Source organism: Oncorhynchus mykiss, chromosome 9 (genome assembly GCF_057628025.1).
Source record: "Oncorhynchus mykiss isolate SJ-2025 chromosome 9, ASM5762802v1, whole genome shotgun sequence".
Taxonomy (NCBI): Eukaryota; Metazoa; Chordata; class Actinopteri; order Salmoniformes; family Salmonidae; genus Oncorhynchus; species Oncorhynchus mykiss.
Genome location: NC_143030.1, coordinates 65,189,832 through 65,215,477, shown reverse-complemented (window position 1 = coordinate 65,215,477; position 25,646 = coordinate 65,189,832). Strand labels below are relative to the sequence as shown.

General features: G+C 41.5%; 2 protein-coding genes across 6 annotated transcripts; both read right to left on the bottom strand.

Annotated features, from left to right (window-relative positions):
• Positions 1 to 3,354: 3,354 nt before the first annotated feature.
• Positions 3,355 to 10,277, bottom strand: LOC110532564 (cysteine/serine-rich nuclear protein 2). Its single transcript, XM_021616566.3, has 5 exons — positions 9,585 to 10,277; positions 6,035 to 6,207; positions 5,486 to 5,748; positions 4,909 to 5,205; positions 3,355 to 4,417 (listed from the first exon to the last, which is right to left on the bottom strand). The coding sequence occupies exons 2-5, from the start codon at positions 6,192 to 6,194 to the stop codon at positions 3,425 to 3,427; spliced, it is 1,713 nt and encodes a 570-aa protein (XP_021472241.2). The 5' UTR covers positions 6,195 to 6,207; positions 9,585 to 10,277; the 3' UTR covers positions 3,355 to 3,424.
• A 641-nt stretch (positions 10,278 to 10,918) lies between these two features.
• Positions 10,919 to 25,232, bottom strand: LOC110532563 (transcription factor CP2). 5 transcript variants are annotated; one of them, XM_021616563.3, is made up of 18 exons: positions 24,864 to 25,232; positions 24,120 to 24,355; positions 22,949 to 23,100; positions 22,751 to 22,827; positions 22,492 to 22,597; positions 22,167 to 22,273; positions 21,821 to 21,973; positions 21,574 to 21,684; positions 21,222 to 21,310; positions 20,989 to 21,037; positions 20,059 to 20,085; positions 17,240 to 17,284; positions 15,472 to 15,565; positions 15,249 to 15,339; positions 15,009 to 15,115; positions 14,665 to 14,807; positions 14,467 to 14,518; positions 10,919 to 14,360 (listed from the first exon to the last, which is right to left on the bottom strand). In XM_021616563.3, exons 2-18 carry the CDS (start codon positions 24,239 to 24,241, stop codon positions 14,323 to 14,325), a joined length of 1,563 nt encoding a protein of 520 aa, XP_021472238.1. In that variant the 5' UTR covers positions 24,242 to 24,355; positions 24,864 to 25,232; the 3' UTR covers positions 10,919 to 14,322. The 5 variants fall into 5 exon arrangements, with proteins under 5 accessions (XP_021472238.1, XP_021472239.1, XP_021472240.1 ...); XM_021616564.3 differs by lacking the exon at positions 20,059 to 20,085; XM_021616565.3 differs by lacking the exon at positions 24,120 to 24,355 and having other exon boundaries at positions 24,864 to 25,192.
• Positions 25,233 to 25,646: the final 414 nt, after the last annotated feature.

Below are 25,646 nucleotides of genomic sequence, written 5' to 3'. Positions count from 1 at the left end.
AAATTTGGAAGTATGCTTGGGGTCATTGTCAATTTGGAAGACCCATTTGCGACCAAGCTTTCACTTCCTGACTGATGTCTTGAGATGTTGCTTCAATATATCCACATAATGTTCCTCCCTCATGATGCCATCTATTTTGTGAAGTGCACCAGTCCCTCCTGCAGCAAAGCACCTCCACAACATGATGCTGCCACCCCTGTGCTTCACGGTTGGGATGGTGTTCTTCAGCTTGCAAGCCTCACCCTTTTTCCTCCAAACATAACGATGGTCATTATGGCCAAACAGGTCTATTTTTGTTTCATCAGACCAGAGGACATTTCTCCAAAAAGTACGACCTTTGTCCCCAAATGCAGTTGCAAACTGTAGTCTGGCTTTTTTTATGGCGGTTTTGGAGCAGTGGCTTTTTCCTTGCTGAGCGGCCTTTCAGGTTATGTTGATTTAGGACTCATTTTCCTGTGGATATAGATACTTTCGTACCTGCTTCCTCCAGCATCTTCACAAGGTCCTTTGCTGTTGTTCTGGGATTGATTTGCACCTTTCGCACAAAAGTACATACATCCACAGGTACACCTCCAATTGACTCAAATTATGTCAATTAGCCTGTCAAAACCGTCTGAAGCCATGACATCATTTTCTGGAATTTTCCAAGCTGTTTAAAGGCACAGTCAACTTAGTGTATGTAAACTTCTGACCCACCGGAATTGTGATACAGTGAATTATAAGTGAAATAATCTGTCTGTAAACAATTGTTGGAAATATTACTTGTGTCATGCACAAAGTAGATGTCCTAACCAACTTGCCAAAACTATAGTTTGTTTACAAGAAATTTGTGGAGTGGTTGAAAAACGAGTTTTAATGACTCCAACCTAAGTGTATGTAAACTTCCAACTTCAACTGGTTCCATAGCCGTTCTTTTGTTTACTCAACTTTTTTGGTCCAAGTGTTACAGGAACTAAAAAAAAAATGTTGGCCCAAACTTAAAGAAAATCTGGGCAAAACATTCTGTCCATTTAAAATGTGTTGGCTCAACTCTCATTTGTTCATTCAACTATAAATTGTTATTTGGGCATGTTAACTAAAAACATCTGTGCAACTGGTTACACACACACAGTACTTTTCACATACAATGTTTTCAATGTACATATTCAACATTATGCATGTACATTTATAAATGAATTATTATTCAATATGTCCTCACCTGAGATTTGAACTCACAACCTCTTGGATCATGACAATCCGATCTCCCTGCTACACCACCATATCTATGTCAATTATCAGTTAATCTGACTATTCTCTCACCATTGATTTGATTTAGTTATTTCAGCAATTGTATTTTTTTCTGTATAGTTGTCTAATGCTGGTGCGGTGTATTACTCTGTTTTAATATTACTCCATAATCACTATAATAAATACAGGTTTTTATTTAAACTGAGATTTACTTTGAAGTGCAAGGTGTAGCAAAACATCAGTCATTGTGACAGACAAGGTGGTGTAGCAAAACATCAGTCATTGTGACAGACAAGGTGGTGTAGCAAAACATCAGTCATTGTGACAGACAAGGTGGTGTAGCAGGTAGATTAGAATTCCGTGCACCAAGAGGTTGTAATTTTCAATCCCAGCTGAGGCCATGTTGAATATGAATTACTGTGTGAATGAACATGCACAATATAATCATGTATTTCAACTTGTGTCAAATATGTCAATTGAAAATATTGTATGATAAAAGCGTTGTATATTACATTTGTTGGGGTTCAGGTACCACGTGGAACAAAAGATAAACACAGAAACAGCTGTGGAACCAGTTACTTAATACTAATAATTAGTTGAAAGAACTAGATTTGTTTTTACAGTGTAGAGCTTTGCCCCTACAGACTCATTACATGAGGTCTATTCTGTCCCATCCTCACATGGACTCTGACCACCTGTACGATGATCTGACATGCTAACTAAAAACAAAGACGGGTTTCTTTCAGTCGTGCATAAAACAGAGATCAAAGACTTCTTGCGCTCAATATCAACAGCATCACAATTTTACAAAGACGAAGTGTAATATATCACTATAACATTGTAATGGTTACTATTATAGGTCAACTGTCTTTTAATAAATAAACTGTGCTTGCGTGAGAGGTCTAAGATAGGTATACCTGGAGAGACGCTATTTAGAAAGAGAAGCCGGTGCAAACCTTCTGATTTTAACAAATGTTTTACCATTTTGCCCCAATGCAGAAAGGGGCCCATATCACCCTGTGCCTATGCTAATTGACCACAAAGTGCATATAGATCATACAAGCAGCTCTTTCAGCTCTGCCTTGCCCATTGCAAACTCTTATACAGTACACCAAAAACAAGTATATCCAGGATTGTTTTTTAGGTCTATTCTCAGTCAGAGGGGGAGGTGGGGAATAGATACTACCAGTGGCCCTAATTTAGCTTCCAAACGAACAGCTGTAAGAAGTGTACCAGACTAACGTGACGTTTACAATGCTCACTAAATACTCACTCTTTTTTAAACACAACTGTTGTTTATTTTATCGGTCTACAGTATAGAACAGGGCACACACATATTCTTCTTAACCCCACCTCCTTTCAGTTGTACAACTGACTGGGTATCCCCCTTTCCCGTATTTAATCAAGCCACTCGAATCACTGAATGATTCTGAAATGCTCCCTTGAGGGGCGGCAGGTAGCCTAGTGGTTAGAGCGTTGGGCCAGTAACCAAAAGGTTGCTGGATCGAATCCCCGAGTTGACAAGGTCTGCCCCTGACCCAGGCAGGAACCCACTGTTCCCCGGTAGGCCGTCATTGTAAATAAGAATTAGTTCTTAACTGACTTGCCTAGTTAAATAAAGGTTAAAAACATTTTTTAAATGAAAAGGCCCAGAGCCAATGTTAATGATCACACCACCACATTGTCTCTTTGTGGTGCCGGGAACTAAAAACAACACAACTTAGTTCTCAATGACTCAATTACACCTCCCACACAAACATGTAATTTATTTCGTTAAGGCCAACATGGCTGCCAAATGGCACCATATTCCCTACATAGTGCACTACTTTTGATCAGAGCCCTATGGGCCCGGTCTAAAGTAGTGCACTATAAAAGGGAAAAGGGTGCCATTTGGGACAGATCCCATGATCTCCACTCCTTTAAAATAAGAGTATTTCATTGACATATAACTGAAACGACAGTACTGCTGCAGGGAAAGATCTGTGTGTGCTTTCAGGATGAGTTTCCCTCCACTACTTTTTAATGGAACTGCTCATTTTTTTCAAATCGATTATCGTAGTAATGATGGTTATTATTATGAATTCTAACCTGTAACATCATACTCATTTTTGATAACTACACTGTGTATCCATGTAGTGTAGGGTTTATTCAGCTCAGAATAAAGCTATTGTGCAAAACATCTGCAGAGGTGCTAGTACTAAACCTCAGGGGGCAGTGGTGGGTACATATCTCCTGTGGCCAGACAGGCCACTTCCTGACACTGCCCTTCTGAGGAGCTCTGCTGGGGGCTGAAAGGTACCTCCTTAGCCTCCTCAGCCCCCACGCCATTCTCTGAGCACAGAGCCACCGGAGGCGAAAACTCGCCCTCATCCTGCCCGCAGGTAATACCTCTATGCGCCACCCTGTCTTGCTCCTCTCCTCCCCCTGGTTCTTTATCTACACACTCCTCCTCCTCCTCCTCCTCCTCCTCCAAAGGCTGAGACTCCTCAAACGGCTCGTTCTCCATGGGACCTAACTGGTAGTATAGCAGGGAGGAGGCCGGGTCTTTGAGGCCACCACGGGGGTTGTCCCCTTCCCCCTCCCAATTTCCCTCCTGGTTCTCTGTGATGCAGAGCAGGGTAGCCCCAGTAGGGAATGGGCCCTGGAGGAGGGAGATAGGGACCCCCTCCACCCCAACCCCCACCCCAGGCTCCCCAGACAGCTCCCCCTGCAGGGCCCCAGGCAGGAGGCACAGAGCCTGCTCCCCCAGGCTACCTGCTCCCCCCCTGCCCCTCTGCGCCTCCTCCTCTTCCTCTTCCTCCCTCATCCTCTCCTGCTCCTCGGCACTTTGCAGGTGGAGCACGGCGATCTCGTTCTCCCGCTCCAGGCAGGCCTGCTCAGTCAGGAGGTCCTGAGCCTCCAGGACCATCTGGACCTCTCTCTCCTCTGTCTCTAACTCTTGGGCCCCTGTGGACAGGTCAGGGTCTGGGGAGGGAGGCCTGGTGGAGGAGGGGGAGGAGAGCAGGTCAGACTCTTCATACTGCTCCCCAACACCCGACCTCTGCCCCAGCAGCCTCCTCTTCTCCAGGTCCAGCTTCATGATGGTGTGCAGGTAGTGTGTTCGCACGCGCAGAGGATTGAATTCGATGCGGCCCGCCGAGTTCCTACAGCCGTCCCGAGAGCAGCCACAGGGGAAAGACATCCTGTCCACCTGGGAAGAGAACATATGTGGAAATAGAGATAATATATGCAGTTATAGTGTATTTTACTGAATATTATATGTCTGTAAGGCATTGATTTCCTGTTCATCTTAATACTAATGCTGCCACCTGTACTCGGGTTGAAAAGCAGGAACCAGCATACCAAGATTTCCCACCCAAACCTACTCCCTTTTCCCGGGATAAATAACTGTGAGAAACCGGGAAATTCTAATACATTATTTCTATGAACAGCATGACGTGAAATGGAACTGTTAAATGATATGTGATGTCTTCTCTACAGCCTCCTCTCTGCTATCTGCATGATCAATCATCAACGCTCAGGGTGGGGACAGACAGCGCATCTCAGTATGGAGCGCACTTCACAATATATGTATCATCTATCTCATCATGATAAAAAACAATATTGTGAGGTAGGCCTACATTTGCTGCAGCATAGCCTATGCCAAATTTACACAAATACATCTCACGCACAAACACACACCTGGCACTTGATGCCAGCCTGGCTGCAGCCACAGTGGCGGGGGTCACAGTAGAAACGGCAGTCACAGCCACACTCCTCCCTGGACAGCCTGATGGTCCGTAGCTCAGCCTTCTCCCGGGCATCTATGCGGGCATTACCAGAAGCCCTGAGGAGAGCGCGGCGCCGTTTGGTGGGCAGTGGCTGCAGGAAGAAGCAGTCATCCACCTCCACCCCCTCCACGTCAAGGTCATCGTCTGATACATTGTCGAGGGTCAGCAGGTCAGCCTGGGCACACTCCACCGTACCATTGCGTGTCAGCTGGAGGTGATGGGGTGAATACAGAATACATGCAGAACATTAAGACAAACAATCACACATACAAAGCTCACTAAGGATGGAATTCTGACTGGAGATGCATGCACATAACTCAAGTTTTAGTTCAAATCTTCCATTGATATCAACACATGATTTATGCAATTGTAAAGTTAAATGTGCATGCATCCAAATTATGATTCTAATCTGAACAGGGATTTCTCATTTAAACCCAATTAAACCCAGGTCCTTTAAAATGTAACTAAATATCCATGTTTGACCTCACCTTCATCTTGCGAGCGTTGAGCTTCTCCTGGCGGAGGTGTTGGCGCAGGGCGTGGCGGTGACTGGTCTCCTGCTCGCAGGCAAACTCTCCCAGGGTGTAGCTGCGGATGGAGCAGTGGTGGCGTGCCATGCCCAGGGAACTGCCTCCCTGGCTGGGCACGCTGGTGAAGCCCTGCTGCCTGGGGAAGTAGTACACCGTCACCACATCAAACCGCACCCGCTTCCGGCCTGGAGAGGGCTTGTGACATCTTAGGATGGAGGTCGCTGGGTAGGGAAGGAGGAGGAGAAAAGAACAGGGAAGAGAAAAGGGTAAGGGTGGATGACCAGTTTCCATAAACAGGTTATAACCACAGATAGTAGAAGGGTTATTATAGAGTAATATTCCACCATACACTTTAACACCAAGCCTATTTTAGCTGGACTTGAAATTCACTTTTCATTTTGCTAACTATTTGCCTAGTGCAGTCAGTAGGCCTACATTGGCCTACAAGTCTTTGGCGAGTAACTTAGCCAACAAGTACTGCAGGTTTTACCGTAGCCTAGCCCTTACGTATGAGTGCAGTACTGGAGGGGGGGTTGAGGCTATCACAGCTGTCAGCGCTGTCACTGCTGGAGATATCATCGTCTGAGTCCTTGGGCGTAGAGTAGGGAGAGCCACTGTCCACCTCCTCGAATCTTCGCTTGAGGCTGAGAGATGAAACTGCCTCCATGGAAACTTGGCGTCTGAAGGTGGAGAGACAGACAAACTTATGGTCAGAGACAGGCGGTTGGCAGTCGTCACAAAGAGAGAGAGAGTGTATCAGTCTGGCACATGCGTAGGTACACCAATGGAAAGACTTCATGAATACAATAGCGAAGGTGAGTGAGGCGTATAACATAAGACTTTCATCAAGCCAAGGCATTTGAGAATTAGACAGTAGGCATAATAATAATACATACAGTTGAAGTCGAAAATGTACATACACTTAGGTCATTAAAACTCGTTTTCAACCACTCCACAAATTTCTTGTTAATAAACTACAGTTTTGGCAAGTCGGTTAAAACATCTACAAGTAATTTTTCCAACAATTGTTTACAGACAGATTATTTAACTTATAATTCACAGTATCACAATTCTAGTGGGTCAGAAGTTTACATACACTAAGTTGACTGTGCTTTTAATCAGTTTGGAAAATTCCAGAAAATGATGTCATGGCTTTAGAAGCTTCTTATTGGCTAATTGACATCATTTGAGTCAATTGGAGGTGTACCTGTGGAAATCAGCCAAGACCTCAGAAAAAATATTGTAGACCTCCACAAGTCTGGTTCATCCTTGGGAGCAATTTCCAAATGCCTGAAGGTACCACGTGCATCTGTACAAACAGTAGTACGTAAGTATAAACACCATGGGACCATGCGGCCCTCATACCGCTCAGGAAGGAGACGCCTTCTGTCTCCTAGAAATGAAGGTACTTTGGTGCGAAAGGTGCAAATCAATCCCAGAACAACAGTAAACGACCTTGTGAAGATGCTGGAGGAAACAGGTACAAAAGTATCTATATCCACAGTAAAACGAGTCCTATAACGACATAACCTGAAAGGCCGCTCAGCAAGGAAGAAGCCACTGCTCCAAAACCGCCACAAAAAAAGCCAGACTACAGTTTGCAACTGCATATGGGAACAAAGATCGTACTTTTTGGAGAAATGTCCTCTGGTCTGATGAAACAAAAGTAGAACTGTTTGGCCATTATGACCATCGCTATGTTTGGAGGAAAAAGGGGAGGCTTGCAAGCCGAAGATCACCATCCCAACCGTGAAGCACAGGGGTGGCAGCATCATGTTGTGGGGGTGCTTTGCTGCAGAAGGGACTGGTGCACTTCACAAAATAGATGGCATCATGAGGCAGGAAAATGATGTGGATATTGAAACAACATCTCAAGACATCAGTCAAGATGTTAAAGCTTGGTCACAAATGGGTCTTCCAAATGGACAATGACCCCAAGCATACCTCCAAGTTGTGGCAAAATGGCTTAAGGACAACAAAGTCAATGTATTGGAGTGGCCATCACAAAGCCCTGACCTCCATCCTATAGAAAATTTGTGGGCAGAACTGAAAAAGTGTGTGCGAGCAAGGAGCCCTACAAACCTGACTCAGTTACACCAGCTCTGTCAGGAGGAATGGGACACAATTCACCCAACTTATTGTGGGAAGCTTGTGGAAGGCTACCTGAAACATATGACCCAAGTTTCAATTGTTTAAGGCAATGCTACCAAATACTAATTGAGTGTATTTAAACTTCTGACCCACTGGGAATGTGATGAAAGAAATAAAACCTGAAATAAATCATTCTCTCTTCTATTATTCTAACATTTCACATTCTTAAAATGAAGTGGTGATCCTAACTGACCGAAGACAGGGAATTTTTTACTAGGATTAAATGTCAGGAATTGTGAAAAACTGAGTTTAAATGTATTTGGCTATGGTGTATATAAACTTCTGACTTCAACTGTACATCCTATGACGCTATCTGAATATCCAAATATTATATAAATCTCACTGTAACTGTTTATAAACATATGTTAATTCAATCAAATCTGGATCTGCAAGGTTGTAAGTACATTCTAAATAGCCTACAGTAGATTAAGAAGAATCCCCAGAGCACGTCTCTGGGCCGTGGATCGATTCCTCATACCACAACAGAGTGACATCAAGTTTTTGGTGTGGTCTCACTCTCCTTTTATCTGTATTCTTGCCCCCATCACTCTCTCCCTCATGAAAATCCTGCTTCCAAATCATTTGAGTCTGGAAAATAATCACCATGGCAACTAGGAAAGCAGCTAACTAGAGGTTTACATGAACGGAAAGACAAACTAGCTGTTCTCTAGATAGGCAGCCTTATGTCCCTTTAGCTTTTCCTATAAAACATAGCGGGCCCCTTCAATAGCAGAGGATTTTGATGCCAGGGACAGGAGGTGGCTCTGGCAACAGCAGAGTGTCAAATAAGGCCATGCTGAGACATTTGGACAGACTCCCTCTATACATCTTTGTGACCCTTTCATGGTTTCAATGATCTTCACTATCATATAAATAGCATCCCATCCCATGAGGTTAAAACCAACCGTTAGAATTCAGATGTGATTTTATGGCCCTATGGAAAATGCTGGACTGCAACAAATCGCTTCTCTGTTTAAGTTTCAGTGGAAGCTAGCCCATTCATTACTACATATAGAGATTGCATTGCAAGTAAATGTGTCTCCATTTGTCTTTTACAGTGGAAAATTGTTATATGGATATTACACGTTACATATTACCTGTCACAGAATTACCTTACAGGAGGCAGCACCAATCTGCTACACAAAACATACTGTGGTTATTGCAAACGTCACAAAAAGATTTGACTGATACAATTACAACCATGCAGGTTAATCACAACCAAGAGGGTGGCCAGACAGCCAACATCAGTTAATGGCTAGCCTATTACATACAGAGAACAATGTATCAGGCCTTGGTTTTCATACTGTGAGCTAGCTGGTAGGCCTAATAAAACAAAAGCTGTTCGATACATCTGTACATTATTTAGCCTGGCATTAAACCACCAGGTTGCAGTAATGGCGATCAGAAAAAATAACTGACACATCTCATGATGATGACCTAATCCAATTTAACCAAATTAAAGTAGCATAGACTATTCTAGTATCGGGAATGACAATAATGTGCATAGGCTAGACTCAATCTTCTACAATTATAAGAGTAAAAGAAGACTAGCCTATAGGCATATTGTTTGGTAGGCTACTGCAGAAACTGTGCCCTGTTTCCAAAATTCCTGACTGCGTGCAATATAATTTGTAGGAGCGTCCTAAAGATACGCACAGTCTACTACGTGCTTCTAACAAACCTTAAAAACGTCTGAGTGCCGAAAACGACAACAATATATATTTTGTAAATGACCTGAAGATCGACAGACTAGGTGCAGTAGGAAATAATGTAGCTAAATCTAATTGTCAGACATATGAGCCTCTAAAGACCCCGTCTCTCCAGCATACCACCTCACCCCCATCACTAACATACAATGGCAAACTGTCCAGGCTCATGAAACGTTAAACCCAAGTGCCTTCCTTACCTTAAGCAGAAAAAGGATCCTCTTCTCCCGATCAACGGCTGAACGTTCCTTGTATTCGCGGAGGATTGTTCATGGATCTTGTAACGCCCTATTTTAGATATTTTCCAAATATTTTTCCCTGACAGTTTTAGCTTCTTTCTTTCGAGATGTAATGTTAGGCTAACGATTGTTTTTAAGTACAACTGTTAATTTGTTCAGTATGAATGCTTATTTCTGCATTTGTAGGCTACACCGGCTTCAAGCAGATATTGGACCACATAAATGAAATGTATGTATGGTCGCTTCCAGGAGTGTATGTTCCATTTAACTTTGACGTAGCAATCCTGTATAGCCGGGGCAGACGGTGGGAAAGAAGGACGTCAAGTTTAGTTAACATTTATTAGGCTATTGACATTATTTTCTGCTAAATTGTAAAAAAAAAAAAAAAAAGGGAGATAACTGCCGGATGCCTTATCTTCCAGGTTTGAGCCTTTAAATGCTTGCATTGGAAGAGCATCCGCTGACATCTGTATTCGTTTATCCTTTCTTTTCTAGAGCGGTTTCAATCGGCCCAACGTCGTTTTTCTTCACGTATAATGGCCGTTATCCCCCCTCGCCTTATTTGGTACAGAAATGTCAAAATGTTACAGAATTTTATCCGATTGACGTCCTCCTTTTCCTCGCCTCTGCCCCGGTTTGTTACAATGTAACAATAGAATAAAGAACGCCACGGTGTAACCATATATACTCATTGTGACATCACAAACACCACGTATCCTGGGAAGTGTAGTCCTAATGATCCCTTTGTCCATTCTTGGCGATCATGCGTTGGATAACAAGGTTTTAAATAATTATTCTAGTAATAATGATAAACAATAAAACAATTTTAGATTACACGAATGACTTGGTTATATTTTAAATCATCGTTTTGGAGTTAGAAACATACGCGTTATATTTCACACATTCCTCTCTAGGTGTTCCCTCGTACCAAAAAGACCATAGCAACCATCATGGTTACCAAATGCACATAAAACAACGTATGAATAGGAGTATTTCTAGCAAGGGGTTATACTTATCCAGCTATTGTGCCGAACAAGGTGTCCAAGGACAGACCAAACACATTCAATGTATAAAACATATATTTTCAAAAATCTACATTATATGTTTGGCCAATATTAGGACATTCAAAGTTAACTCGAATTATTTTCAGGCTTAAAATACCTGCTTACACAGAACTCAAAAGCTTGAGGAATATAGGAATAATACAATTATAAAATATATTTTAAAAAACATTGTTTTCTCAATGGTGTCCACACGAAGCTAGGCATTTAAAAAAAATACAAACAGGTCACGAATGGGTAACTAGTTTAGTTTAATCATTCTGATGACTTGAGCGAGGGGCAAAACTGGACAACATCTAAATATCACGCAATCGATATTCTGGAAGCGTTCAGTTGAACTTGATTGAATGGGAACCAACTCTAGCTTTACACATGCAGGTTTATCAAGCCCTATACAACCCTCTGCTACAGTGCCTCGCGAAAGTATTCGGCCCCCTTGAACTTTGCGACCTTTTACCACATTTGAGGCTTCAAACATAAAGATATAAAACTGTATTTTTTTGTGAAGAATCAACAACAAGTGGGACACAATCATGAAGTGGAACGACATTTATTGGATATTACAAACTTTTTTAACAAATCAAAAACTGAAAAATTGGGCGTGCAAAATTATTCAGCCCCCTTAAGTTAATACTTTGTAGCGCCACCTTTTGCTGCGATTACCACTGTAAGTCGCTTGGGGTATGTCTCTATCAGTTTTGCACATCGAGAGACTGACATTTTTTCCCATTCCTCCTTGCAAAACAGCTCGAGCTCAGGGAGGTTGGATGGAGAGCATTTGTGAACAGCAGTTTTCAGTTCTTTCCACAGATTCTCGATTGGATTCAGGTCTGGACTTTGACTTGGCCATTCTAACACCTGGATATGTTTATTTTTGAACCATTCCATTGTAGATTTTGCTTTATGTTTTGGATCATTGTCTTGTTGGAAGACAAATCTCCGTCCCAGTCTCAGGTCTTTTGCAGACTCCATCAGGTTTTCTTCCATAATGGTCCTGTACTTGGCTCCATCCCTCTTCCCATCAATTTGAACCATCTTCCCTGTCCCTGCTGAAGAAAAGCAGGCCCAAACCATGATGCTGCCACCACCATGTTTGACAGTGGGGATGGTGTGTTCAGCTGTGTTGCTTTTACGCCAAACATAACGTTTTGCATTGTTGCCAAAAAGTTCAATTTTGGTTTCATCTGACCAGAGCACCTTATTCCACATGTTTGGTGTGTCTCCCAGGTGGCTTGTGGCAAACTTTAAACAACACTTTTTATGGATATCTTTAAGAAATGGCTTTCTTCTTGCCACTCTTCCATAAAGGCCAGATTTGTGCAATATACGACTGATTGTTGTCCTATGGACAGAGTCTTCCACCTCAGCTGTAGATCTCTGCAGTTCATCCAGAGTGATCATGGGCCTCTTGGCTGCATCTCTGATCAGTCTTCTCCTTGTATGAGCTGAAAGTTTAGAGGGACGGCCAGGTCTTGGTAGATTTGCAGTGGTCTGATACTCCTTCCATTTCAATATTATCGCTTGCACAGTGCTCCTTGGGATGTTTAAAGCTTGGGAAATCTTTTTGTATCCAAATCCGGCTTTAAACTTCTTCACAACAGTATCTCGGACCTGCCTGGTGTGTTCCTTGTTCTTCATGATGCTCTCTGCACTTTTTAACGGACCTCTGAGACTATCACAGTGCAGGTGCATTTATACGGAGACTTGATTACACACAGGTGGATTGTATTTATCATCATTAGTCATTTAGGTCAACATTGGATCATTCAGAGATCCTCACTGAACTTCTGGAGAGAGTTTGCTGCACTGAAAGTAAAGGGGCTGAATAATTTTGCACGCCCAATTTTTCAGTTTTTGATTTGTTAAAAAAATTTGAAATATCCAATAAATGTTGTTCCACTTCATGATTGTGTCCCACTTGTTGTTAATTCTTCACAAAAAAATACAGTTTTATATCTTTATGTTTGAAGCCTGAAATGTGGCAAAAGGTCGCAAAGTTCAAGGGGGCCGAATACTTTCGCAAGGCACTGTATGTATTAGTGGCAATATCCAAAAACAATGCAAAGAGTTGTTCTCTAAACAAGGAAGGAACACATGTTAGAAAGGTTATAAAACAGCTAAAAGTAAGACATGATTCATATATTTTAAACAATTATCTACTTAAAATAAAGGTTTGAGAATTGTCCAAAACCTTTGTAATGAAACTGTAAAGTGATAAATACAGTATGATGGTAAGTAGGGATAGCAGGCAAGACAGAGACTGGTAAATTGCTGGTGTTGCCACTGTGCGGTGTCACTAACAAAGAAAGACAGTGTGTCAATCAGATTAATGTTTACATTTACATTTGAGTCAATTAGCATTTTTTACCTAGTCGGCTCAGGGATGCAAGGGCCATATCATGATCAACAGACCAGTATCCTGACACGGTCTTGACAGTTTTCAAAAGCTGCACAGATGTTCTCTCACAAGTAATAGAGGAGGACACAGGAAAACAGGACTGTAGGCTTTCACAGGAGCACAGCATTCACTGGAAGAGGACAGAGAGGGGTTCTCATGGGCCGTTTCTCAATTAGATTTGCTCAACTCCTGCATCCTCTTGCCTCCTTTTGAAAAAATTGAGGAGAGGTGGTGAGGAGATTGAACGTGGATGAAAATACTTGTTTGAAATAAGAAGCTCCTTCTCCACTCGCATGTCATCAGGCAAATTACATTTACAGGCGTGGATCCCAAAATAAATGTTGTGCAAGACATTTTATAGATAAAAGGATAAGTAGCATATCACTTAAATGTGTGCATGATTTTCTCCCATGACAATACAAAACGCGATTTTCATAGGGGGTGTGGCAAATATCAAAACTCTTCCGTGGTAGAATACGCTTGTGCTTCCTCGCCAAAAGGAGGCTACTGAGGAGGGGAGGATCATCTTCCGTTTGCCTTCTAAGGATTTGACACAGTCATCAACCACTTATCAGTTTTCGGGTCAGAGAGAGAACAGAGGACAGACTTATGCCCAAACAAGAAAAGGACATAGGCTGCTGGTGTCCCTTTCATTACCTATTAAGACACCACTTCCTGTTAAGGTTCTCTTTCCTGTGTCGTAGCTACGTAACCATGGCCACGGTCCTCACAAACTGGATCCTTGATGTCAAGCCAGGCAGCCTAGCAGTAGGAGATGGAGACCAATGTATAAGAACTCTGTATCTCTGGTTGTGGATCCCGTTTCATGTGACAGCAAACTCCTTGATTCTGAAGCATAGAACTTCGGCACACCAGCTGCTCATCATGATGCACTAACAGTGGCAGGGTATCTTCATTCCATTCTCTTTTTCAAACACATGAGCAGTGAAGCAGGAAAATGCAACCGTTTTTAAAAGGGTTTCTAGCAAGGGAGGAAACTGAAGCGTGTTGCTTCAATATGGCAGCTCAAATAGAGTCAGTCAATCCTTTAAAATAAGACAATAAGGTATCAAGGATGGGCAAGCTGCTTAAGTCAACATTCCCCATAGCAAGGGCCTCAGAGAATCGAACAGGTAATCTTCAGCACAGTCCAGGAATATCAGGGGAAGAGCCTGTAGAGGGGCTTGCAGGGTTGAGTCTAAAGGACAGAGCAGGGGTTAGGCAATCCCCCAGATAGTCTTCATTTCAGGATGATGTGGTAACCGTCATTCGTCTCGGCTGTTGATAAAGAAACGGAGCCAAAGTCATGAAGGGTGATACAGAAAACATTTCTCCACTCCCCAATATTTGTGGTAAAAGAAAATGGATTGAATGACTCTCATACCTTTCATTGTGTCCAAAACAAAACATACTTCATCCTGGAAGTTTTGAATCATCTGTGAGAAATGAGAAATTCCATCTTAGAGGCCAGGAACAGTGTACACATTAGGACTCAGACTTAAGGAAGACTGATCCAGAAACAAAAGACTGTCTAAAAATCAGACCCTATTCAGTAGTGCACCACTTCTGAGACGAGCCATACCTCGTCACTGACCAGGACATGTATACCAGTGGGTCCCTGTTTAAAGATCTGACTGATCTGTCTGGGTGAGATGTTGAATAGCTGAGCGATCTTCTCTGTCAGCTCAACTGCTGTCAAGTCCTCCAGGTAGATGGCATGGTACACTGCAAAAGAAGACAGAAGTGTACAAGGATATATATTGCCAATCATTTTCATAACACCCTATGTAGCTAACAGTGTATTATGCCGTAACATCACTGCTATCATTGTGCTATCATTTGGCGCATTGCGCCGCCATCAGCAAGTAAGTAAGCAAGCAAGCATGTGTTATGAATGCTTTATATATAGAACACACACACACACACCGAAGAAAGTGCTGCTAGCTGTGTCTCCGTTCTCATGTTTCTGCTGCTGTTCCCGAGCCTGCTGGGACTCCTGGCACACATACACCGTCAGCCTGGGACGTACCACTCTGCGCGCACACACAGAAATAAGCTGACACGGAAACTTCTCACACTCAATCATTTATTAAATTCAATAGGTATTTCCATATTGCAGTATGACTGGTGCAATATGGAAGTAGAGTGGTAAGGAAGTACACCTACCGGCCTTTCAGTGCGTTGAAGAGCCTAATACCATCTGCTGGCCCACAGATCTGAATGACATCTTCCCTGGTCAGCTTCAACAGATCTGCCCCTGGAACATAGAACAATCAGCCTAATACTCAAAGAATATATATATTATTTCAGACTGTTGTCATGTTGTGGAAGTCAAAGTTGAGAATATAAATTCACTGCAAGAAATTATATATTGAGAAATTACCCTTACCTGAGAAATTAGTGAAGAGCCGACAGAACGGTGAAAAGCGGTTTCTATGTAGCCACTGCTGAGCATCCTGTGGTGTTGCCGCAGGTAACAGGTTCTATTTGTTCCAAAAGAGACGCAGACAGAGACGCAGAAATTTGAGGCAGGCAGGGCAAAAGCCATCAAATTATGTTTTTAAACATTGGATTGGTTTGAAAAGTGTACAATCAAATCCACTCTAAGGTCAGATACAGTGGGGCAAAAAAAGTATTTAGTCAGCCACCAATTGTGCAAGTTCTCCCACGTAAAAAGATGAGAGAGGCCTGTAATTTTCATCATAGGTACACATCACATATGACAGACAAAATGAGAAAAAAAATCCAGAAAATCACATTGTAGGATTTTTTATGAATTTATTTGCAAAATATGGTGGAAAGTAAGTATTTGGTCACCTACAAACAAGCAAGATTTCTGGCTCTCACATAGCTATAACTTCTTCTTTAAGAGGCTCCTCTGTCCTCCACTCGTTACCTGTATTAATGGCACCTGTTTGAACTTGTTATCAGTATAAAAGACACCTGTCCACAACCTCAAACAGTCACACTCCAAACTCCACTATGGCCAAGACCAAAGAGCTGTCAAAGGACACCAGAAACAAAATTGTAGACCTTCACCAGGCTGGGAAGACTGAATCTGCAATAGGTAAGCAGCTAGGTTTGAAGAAATCAACTGTGGGAGAAATTATTAGGAAATGGAAGACATACAAGACCACTGATAATCTCCCTCGATCTGGGGCTCCACGCAAGATCTCACCCCGTGAGGTCAAAAAGATCACAAGAATGGTGAGCAAAAATCCCAGAACCACACGGGGGGACCTAGTGAATGACCTACAGAGAGCTGGGACCAAAGTAACAAAGCCTACCATCAGCAAGGGCATTGAAGATGAAACATGGCTGGGTCTTTCAGCATGACAATGATCCCAAACACACCGCCCGGTCAATGTAGGAGTGGCTTCGTAAGAAGCATTTCAAGGTCCTGGAGTGGCCTAGCCAGTCTCCAGATCTCAACCCCATAGAAAATCTTTGGAGGGAGTTGAAAGTCCATGTTGCCCAGCAACAGCCCCAAAACATCACTGCTCTAGAGGAGATCTGCATGGAGGAATGGGCCAAAATACCAGCAACAGTATGTGAAAACCTTGTGAAGACTTACAGAAAACATTTGACATTTGTCATTGCCAACAAAGGGTATATAACAAAGTATTGAGATAAACTTTTGTTATTGACCAAATACTTATTTTCCACCATATTTTGCAAATAAATTCATTAAAAATCCTACAATGTGATTTTCTGGATTTTTTTTCTCATTTTGTCTGTCATAGTTGAAGTGTACCTATGATGAAAATTACAGGCCTCATCTTTTTAAGTGGGAGAACTTGCACAATTGGTGGCTGACTAAATACTTTTTTTGCCCCACTGTATATACAGCCAGGTATGAGTAGTTTCTCCGAGCTAACCCATCCCACAACATGCTAAAAGGAGGAATAAAGCCCCATTACAATGACAGAGTAGATAAAATATCATTGTAGCAGTTATCCACTTCTACACAGAAACACACAAAGAATTAATAAAAAAAATTGTTGGTCATCTTGTTCAATTGTTCTACACGTAAACAGATCTGCTCGGAGCCTGGTCAGAGAAGAAGTGTGTGCAATACATATCCCACCTTTGCTTTAAAAAAGGCAAAACGCTTCAACATTCAAACTAGAAAAATCATAACATAAATTAATATATACCTGATGGACACTTTCACTGTCTCTTGTAAGCAGATGGGACGACAACTGTAAGGCAGAATGTCTCTCAATTTTTAAATTGTATTTTATCATCATGTAGAAAACCCCCCCACCAGCCCCAAAAAACCTTGCTTATGTATTTCTGTCTAAAATGGGGATAAAACATAAGGGGTGATGATTTTGACAGTGCAAACAGCGAGGCTATTGTCAAAATACATAGCATCACTGTCAACCCTCAGTGCTGCATTTATTTCAAAACTAGTTTCCATGACTATTACGTACATCATGGAGAGGTGTTGCTATAAATACTGGTAGAAGTACTCAGAGTATTAAAGGAGCCTGGTCCCAGAACTATTTTAGCTCTTGCCAACTCAATTGCCAATGTTTGGCATGACAATGAGTGACAAGGAGTTTGCATGACAGCACAAACAGATTGTTTTTAGCCTGAGTGCCAGTCTTCTTTGACACAAACACCACTTATTTGTGATGTCAAAAATTCAAGTGGGCCTTAGGGAGAGTTAAGGTAGATGTTGCTGCCTAAAAATTATTACAAACTACTCAAAACAACTGGATACATACAGTACCGGTCAAAAGTTTGGACACACCTACTCATTCAAGGGTTTTTCTTTAATTTTACTATTTTCTACATTGTAGAATAATAGTGAAGACATCACAACTATGAAATAACACATATGGAATAATGTAGTAACCAAAAATAGTGTTATAAAATATTTAGATTTTTTTATTTGAGAATCTTCAAAGTAGCCACCCTTTGCCTTGATGACAGCTTTGCACACTCTTGGCATTCTCTCAACCAGCTTCATGAGGTAGTCACCTGGAATGCATTTCAATTAACAGGTGTGCCTTGTGAAAAGTTCATTTGTGGAATTTCTTTCCTTCTAATGCATTTGAGCCAATCAGGTGTGCTGTGACATGGTAGGGGTGGTATACAGAAGATAGCCCTATTTGGTAAAATACCAAGTCCATATTATGGCAAGAACAGCACAAATAAACAAAGAGAAATGACAATCCATCACTTTAACCTCTAGCACTTAGCCATCCCGGATCCGGGATCGTGAATACAGACTCAAGCTCATTACCATAACGCAACGTTAACTATTCATGAAAATCGCAAATGAAATGAAATAAATATGCCATCTCTCAAGCTTAGCCTTTTGTAAACAACACTGTCATCTCAGATTTTCAAAATATGCTTCTCAACCATAGGAAAACAATCATTTGTGTAACAGTAGCTAGCTAGCGTAGCATTTAGCGTTAGCATCCAGCAGGCAACATTTCAACAAAAAACAAGAAAAGCCTTCAAATAAAACAATTTACCTTTGAAGAACTTCGGATGTTTTCAATGAGGAGACTCTCAGTTAGATAGCAAATGCTCAGTTTTTCCAAAAAGATTCTTTGTGTATTAGCTCCGTTTTGTACATCACATTTGGCTACCAAAAACACCCGAAAATTCAGTCCTCAAAACGCGAACTTTTTTCTAAATTAACTCCATAATTTCGACTGAAAACATGGCAAACGTTGTTTAGAATCAATCCTCAAGGTGTTTTTCACATATCTCTTCGATGATATATCGTTCGTGGAAGCCTGGTTTCTCCTCTCTATCAAATGGAAAAATACTTGCACCTGGCGTTGCGCACCAATTTCGACGCAGGACACCAGGCGGACACTTGGAAAATGTAGTCTCTTATGGTCAATCTTCCAATGATATGCCTACAAATACGTCACAATGCTGCCGACATCTTTGGGGAACGACAGAAGGTCTAAGCTTATTCCTGTCGCATTCACAGCCATATAAGGAGACATTAGAAAACAGAGCTTCAGAAATTCTGCTCATTTCCTGTTTGACGTTTCATCTTGGTTTTGCCTCTAGAATGAGTTCTGGGGCACTCACAGACAATATCTTTGCAGATTCTGAAACTTCAGAGTGTTTTCTTTCCAAAAACTGTCAATAATATGCATAGTCTAGCATATTTTCGTGACAAAATATTGCGCTTAAAACGGGAACGTTTTTTATCCAATAATGAAATAGCGCCCCCATAGACTCAACTTTAAGACATGAAGTTCAGCCAACGCGGAACATTTAAATAACTTTAAAATAACTTCAAGTGCACGGTCTGATTTATTTAGAATTCAAGGCACACTTAACCAGCATGGCTACCACAGCATTCTGCAGCGACACGCCATTCCATCTGGTTTGCGCTTAGTGGTACTATCATTTGTTTTCAACAATACAATGAACCAACACACCCCCAGGCTGCGTAAGGGCTATTTGACAAAGAAGGAGAGGGATGGAGTGCTGCATCAGATGACCTGGCCTCTACAATCACCCAACCTCAACCCAATTGAGATGGTTTGGGATGAGCTGGACCGCAGATTGAAGGAAAAGCAGCCAACAATTGCTCAGCATATGTGGGAACCCCTTAAAGACTGTTGGAAAAGCATTCCAGGTAAAGCTGGTTGAGAGAATGCCAAGAGTGTGCAAAGCTGTCATCAAGGCAAAGGGTGGCTACTTCGAAGAATCTCAAATATGTTCTGATTTGTTTAACACTTTTTTGGTAGAAAATAGTACAAATAAAGAAAATCCCTTGAATGAGTAGGTGTGTCCAAACTTTTGACTGGTACTGTACTTATCAGCATTATCAGACAGCAAGCAATAGGGTTAATAAGTACAATCAATAATTTAAAGATATATTATACATCAGTGAATATTGCACACTCCCACATTCTGTTTGAGTCTGTCTAAACCATGAAGTCTGCATCTTTAATCAAAGTCAGACATTTAGAAAATGTTGGAAACTTACAATCGTATCAGTCAGACAGCTTTCAATCTATATTGGATAATAATGCAGGAGAAAGAAGGGAGAAAAGGTGTACATACCCTTTATAAAACTGAACTGATAGGTGCATAGACATGGATGTATAGGCTTATTTCAAGGTCTGTTTCCATCTATCAACCGTATTAATCATTTGGGATGTGCATCATACAATAGATTCTTTATGGAGGACGACAGTCTACTGCATTAGTTAAATGGTTGCCTTGATGGACCGAAAAACAAAGGGCATGTTTCATCCATGTATTAGTAACTGGGATCTAGGAACACATGAATGGGGGGGAGAAGAAAAAAAAAAGAAAAAAATCTTGCACTAGTCAAAAATAATAGAACTGTTCAAAGCAAATAGACCTCATCCAACTTGTGACATTTCTCATTCTGCAGGTTCTTATAAAGTAGTCTGGTATTCTAACCCAAATCTGACGAGACTTATCCATGCATTCCCTTTCCTTTTCCCAAAGAATTTCAGACAGAAAACCAAAACAGTATTGCCATATATATTCATTATTTTGTTAAATATGTTCGACTACATGCAAATGTGATCAATGGAAAATGGGTACACAAATGGACAGCTCTCTCATGCGAAAACATAATGATGATGTCATGTTAAAGTGTGTGCTGCTTTGAAATTAAAACAACGTGTAATGATTGCAAAGTAATTCTCAGCCCCAGTCCTCATTCTTTCAGTTTAGTTTAATCTCCCACTACAGACACTTTTCTACAGTATTTCACTAGTCCTGCTGCCAACAGCAAAAGCAAAAGCATGACCACAATGTGTCAACTTCAGTTATGTGAAAGAAGCTGGACTTTAAACATGCAGATGTGGGGTTAGTGAGAAGGGATGGAGCAGGAGATGATGATCCTTGGGTGTGTTTAGGACACACAAGGGGACGTACTTACATCTGCCACCTGAACAACTGGCTCTGGCTGGTGACCGGGGGATCCATTTCTGGGAAGAACAGAACAATTACTTGAAAATGTTGGGAGGGACATTCTGGGAGTAGATGGAAAACAAACAGAAATTCCCAAATCAAACAAAAAAAACAGTTGTATTAGGCATTGCACCCCCATAATATTTTATAAATTGGCAGTGTGGTTCAGAACAGGCTGCATGTTTATGTCCTGATCCCTACCCCTCTGCCACTGGAAAACTGTTGTGTGTGCTGTTGAAGCCAGGCGATGGGGAGTTATTGACATAGGTGACCTCTGGCCAGGGAGAGCACTGCAAGAGAACATTTCTGTTATTCTAGTAGAGGGACCTAGGCTCTTTATTTAATCCAGCTCGCCAGATGTTAGTTCTTGATTTCAGAAATAAATCCTGTGTTGTGCATAATTTCTATACATTATGATGAAATTATTGATACAAAAATTAAATGCATCATTTTGTTCGTGTTTCTTCATCTCTTAGACATTCTGACTACTGCCACACCCCTTCTCCAAATCCCTCCATCCCTTTTCCCATTCACTCAACACACTGACTCCAACCTCTGTTAGGATGGTGGTTTCATAGGATGGCTGGTATTTCTCCTTCTCCTGAGGCGCCCTCTTCTCCATCTTCTCTCTGTCCGTCTTCTGCTTCCTGTCTGCACCTTTAGGCTGCCACAGGTGAGGTAAAGTTATGTTTATTATGGATAGCACCATGACAGGGATCAAATGAAGCTAACATCTAATGTACATTTGAATGACAAAAGTTAACCCATTTTCATTGTTTTTGCTCTGACTTTCTTCTCACCTTGAAGACTTTGACCTGACAGCTGGCAGAATGCTGATGCTCTGTATACTCTTCGCCATCATTCTCTTTGAAAGTGTCAATCTGAATGCGAAAAGGCACGCCCTTTTCTCCCCCATGCTTCCGCATGGTGAACTCTGTGCTGATGCAGTGAACCTAAAACAAGGAATTGTCATGACTATTTGAAAACTGGTGTATGTTGTTTTATTCAATAAAGGAGAGAGAGAGAGCTCTATTTTTTTGAAACCCATTTGTTTCCATTCCATTCAGACAGCCTTGGACTGATGTTAGACGATAAGCTATGACCAACCTTATAAAAACAACTGTGTGGGTGTGTTTATCATGCTACCTGGATAAAAACAGAGGTTCTTTTTGATGGGTCCCACAGGAACTCCACCGTGTTAAGCTGAGTAGGGTTAGCCCTGGGATCGACCATGCCAACTGACATGGGGATATCTGCAATGGAGCAACACAAGACAAGTTATCAGAAGGATTGTGTGAGCAAACTAACTACATGTTATGCAGCCTGTTGTCAATCATCATTTCATTCAGTGAAGATACAGCTCTGTGTTATTTAAAGCAATTCCAGTTCCACAGTCTTAAAAACAGCCCCTTCAGTCCTTCTTCACCCAGAGTAGTCCAATACCCTTCCCAGACAGAGGCAGAGAACTCACCCAGGTCGAGGATGCGGTCTCCAGGCCTGTTCCAGCGCCAGCCCTCCAGCTGCTGGTGCTCTGTGTACTGCAGACGCCGGTCATGGAAGACCACTCGGATGATGCTCTGAGGACACACAGAAACATCACTGAGGAACCAGGAAGTACCTGCACTACTGGTAGAAAACATAGGAAATTATGGCATTGGAATAGGCCCAGACAAACAAAAGCTCAGTCCCATGCCTATGGTCATGACTCATTGTGTTCTTGTTCATCTTACCTTCACCATTTTGCCAGTGATTTCTGGGAGTTCCCCCAATTTCCGGTTGTCAAGCATTCGAATTTCATAAGACTGTCCTAAAATCAAAATACAAAAGTTCATAAACATACCACATCATTGTCTTGCTATTTCTTTACATTAGCAACAAATTCACAAGAAAAGCACAATCATGAAAATGGAACACAGACAGATGCTAACCTTGGTTGAGGTAGGTAAGTGTTTCATCGTGCAGTTTGATGGCAGGCGAGGTTGCTGCACACAGAACATACTGGAAAGGAAGAATCTTGTTCTCACTGTCAGGCGGCAGGTTGGACTCCTCCTGCTTAAAGATGGGTAGGGCCAGCACATCGCTTAAGAAAGAGACGCAAGACAACATGGTCAATGAACTAACAAGCCAACATCTTTTACAAGCACATGATATTGGCATAGTATCAACATGTCTGAAACAACCCAACAGGCCTTGAATCTCCCTAGTATGAGACTGAGGGAGGAGACTCATTTCTTAAAATAACCTCATTTGTAAATTCTGTTATCCATACAATAAATGTGGACATAGATAAACATATCATTAGGAGACACTGGAAAAAGGAGAAGTGATTTATAACAGTTCCTTTCTTTACAGTTAATTAGTTATGATGGTAAAAACTTGTGAAAAACAAATCAACTACCTTGGTATCCAGCCTGGGTATCTCATCTCCTCTCAACATAAGAATTTCACTGACAATAAGGCACTTTCCAGGCACTTAAGTATCATGTAACAGAACACTTACAAAACTAACAAAAGAGCAGTCTGAAAGAGAGAGCCGTATCCCTTACACCAACTGTTCCTGACTCTGCAAAATCCCAAGTCTGACTGAGAATAAGGCCTCCTCTTTCCTGGAATAAGAACAACCCTCAAGAGAGAACTGATGGAAGGTTAGGCCTATGCATGATCAGTGCATACTTTTGGCAGACATTATGCTAATTTTCTCACAGATGAAAAATTTGATCTCCATACAGTTTTCTGTTTGCAAAACTAGAATATGTAACAAACAGAGTGGACGGTGTTTTGTAGACTTTACCCTTTGCCAAAATAAAAAATAAAAAACTGTTGTTTAGGAGTGCAAGGGCAAATGTAGTTATTGCACACGTGCACTTCACACAGTAGGCGTTCCCTAACTGAAATATGCAAATAAATGCTACGACGAGCCAATAGGCTCGCACTAGATGGTGCATGGCCCTGCCTACCTCCTTGCTTGTTCTGTCCACCATGATTAATTTGCTCCCATTGGAAACGAAAGGCTCTGGTCTTCGGTTAGTTACAGAACATATTTATTTCAATTCTAACATATCAGTGCATTTTCAATAGACTTCCAATGATGATTCATACCTCATACTGTATGCCCCAGCTCCAAGCTCCTGTCCAATGCCAGAGAGACTGGCATCAAAGTCCTGGACCAGACCTGACTCAATCACCTCATCAGTGAGCGGCAACTTCAGAGCCCAAGCCATGGCGACGATACGTGAATCTGATTCCAGTCGAACTTGTCTCAAATTCTAATCCCTGGCCTCAAAAATCCAAACTGCTAATTTCTTAAAGCCTGGCAGATGTCTGCTGCTACCAAACTGGAAGAGAAAAGCCATGATAGATACACCGTTTGGTACCATTATATGTCAGTTTAGCAAGGATAGTGTAAAGACTGTTTTAATATAGGCCTAGCAAATTAACTGACTGATCATGGACAGTTAGCGATTCCAGATTGTGTGGACAACAAAAAGTAATCACAGCAGACAGGTACTTAACTTTCCCTGACAGTCCCACATGGAAGATATTGAAGCTAGAATGACTGATAACGTATATGGTGTGTGTAACAGTGAATGTAACATTGCTAGCCATGAAAATGGGGCATACGTATACAAACTGGCTGGCTCAGCAGCTGAGGACCTGTCGGACTAAACTCCACCCCACCGTGGCGTTTAGTCCGCTATTGGGGAACTTGACTGTGAATGAATGTTAGCTAGCTAACCGTTAACGACTAAACAGGTCAACACATAACAATAGGTTTGTGTTAAATATGAAGTTCGATTATGATAGCACTTCTAGTAATTAGATTACGTTAGCCATCGAACTCACCTTAGAAACGAAGTAAATTGGCTAGCTACTGTAGCTAACTCCGTTTCATTCCATGTCTCAGTTGCTCCCTCGTTCTCGCACTATAAACAACATAAAATAGCTACCTAGCCAGCATGCTACTCTTCGGGAAAGCAGCCCTGTGGACACGGATTATTTGAATATAACGAGCACTAATTAAGTCGTATATGGTAGTTAATTAAATCTACATTAAAATGTATCGTTATACAAACACAAGTCACAAATCTAATATGCTTCTTTATCTAGCTAGCTAGCTAGACATATAGATAATTTTCGCAAACCACATAGCTGCAAAGCAGTTAAGAATAACTGAGTACTTCCAGGTCACGGATTTTTGGAATCCTTCAGAATAAGAGTCCCATCCTGTATACTTTGTAAATTAATAATTTGGGGAGAAATTATGGAAATGTACACAATTATCGATACATTTTATGCTAGTTATCGTACAAACATTATCAAAAGTATTTATATAAGATATTATGTGATGTATTTGTTTATATAAAACTACGAACTAATATGACCACTATGTAGAAAGGGGAGACTCACAAACATGGATGGTGTTCTCAGTTTTACTCCGTGACCCCCACGTGTCACAGGATTCATCTACAGTTAACCGCTACAAATGAATGGAAGTATAGAAGTAGTTTTGTGCCAACAAAAATAAGGGGTTAAATATGTGAAGAAGAAAAAAAATACTGTAATAACAATAATAAATGTATTTACAATACCAGTCAACACACCTACAATTTTCAAGAGTCTTTCTTT

Excerpts from the sequence above, each read along its gene's own strand:
- LOC110532564 (XM_021616566.3), bottom strand. The coding sequence starts at position 6,194 with ATGGAGGCAGTTTCATCTCTCAGCCTCAAGCGAAGATTCGAGGAGGTG. Across the intron at positions 5,749-6,034 it reads CTCCAGTACTGCACTCATAC|CGACCTCCATCCTAAGATGT; the intron begins GTAAGGGCTAGG and ends TTCCCTACCCAG. Across the intron at positions 5,206-5,485 it reads TCAACGCTCGCAAGATGAAG|CTGACACGCAATGGTACGGT; the intron begins GTGAGGTCAAAC and ends CATCACCTCCAG.
- LOC110532563 (XM_021616563.3), bottom strand. The coding sequence starts at position 24,241 with ATGGCTTGGGCTCTGAAGTTGCCGCTCACTGATGAGGTGATTGAGTCA. Across the intron at positions 22,274-22,491 it reads AGACCGCATCCTCGACCTGG|ATATCCCCATGTCAGTTGGC; the intron begins GTGAGTTCTCTG and ends GCTCCATTGCAG. Across the intron at positions 15,116-15,248 it reads TTCAACGCACTGAAAGGCCG|AGTGGTACGTCCCAGGCTGA; the intron begins GTAGGTGTACTT and ends GTGTGCGCGCAG.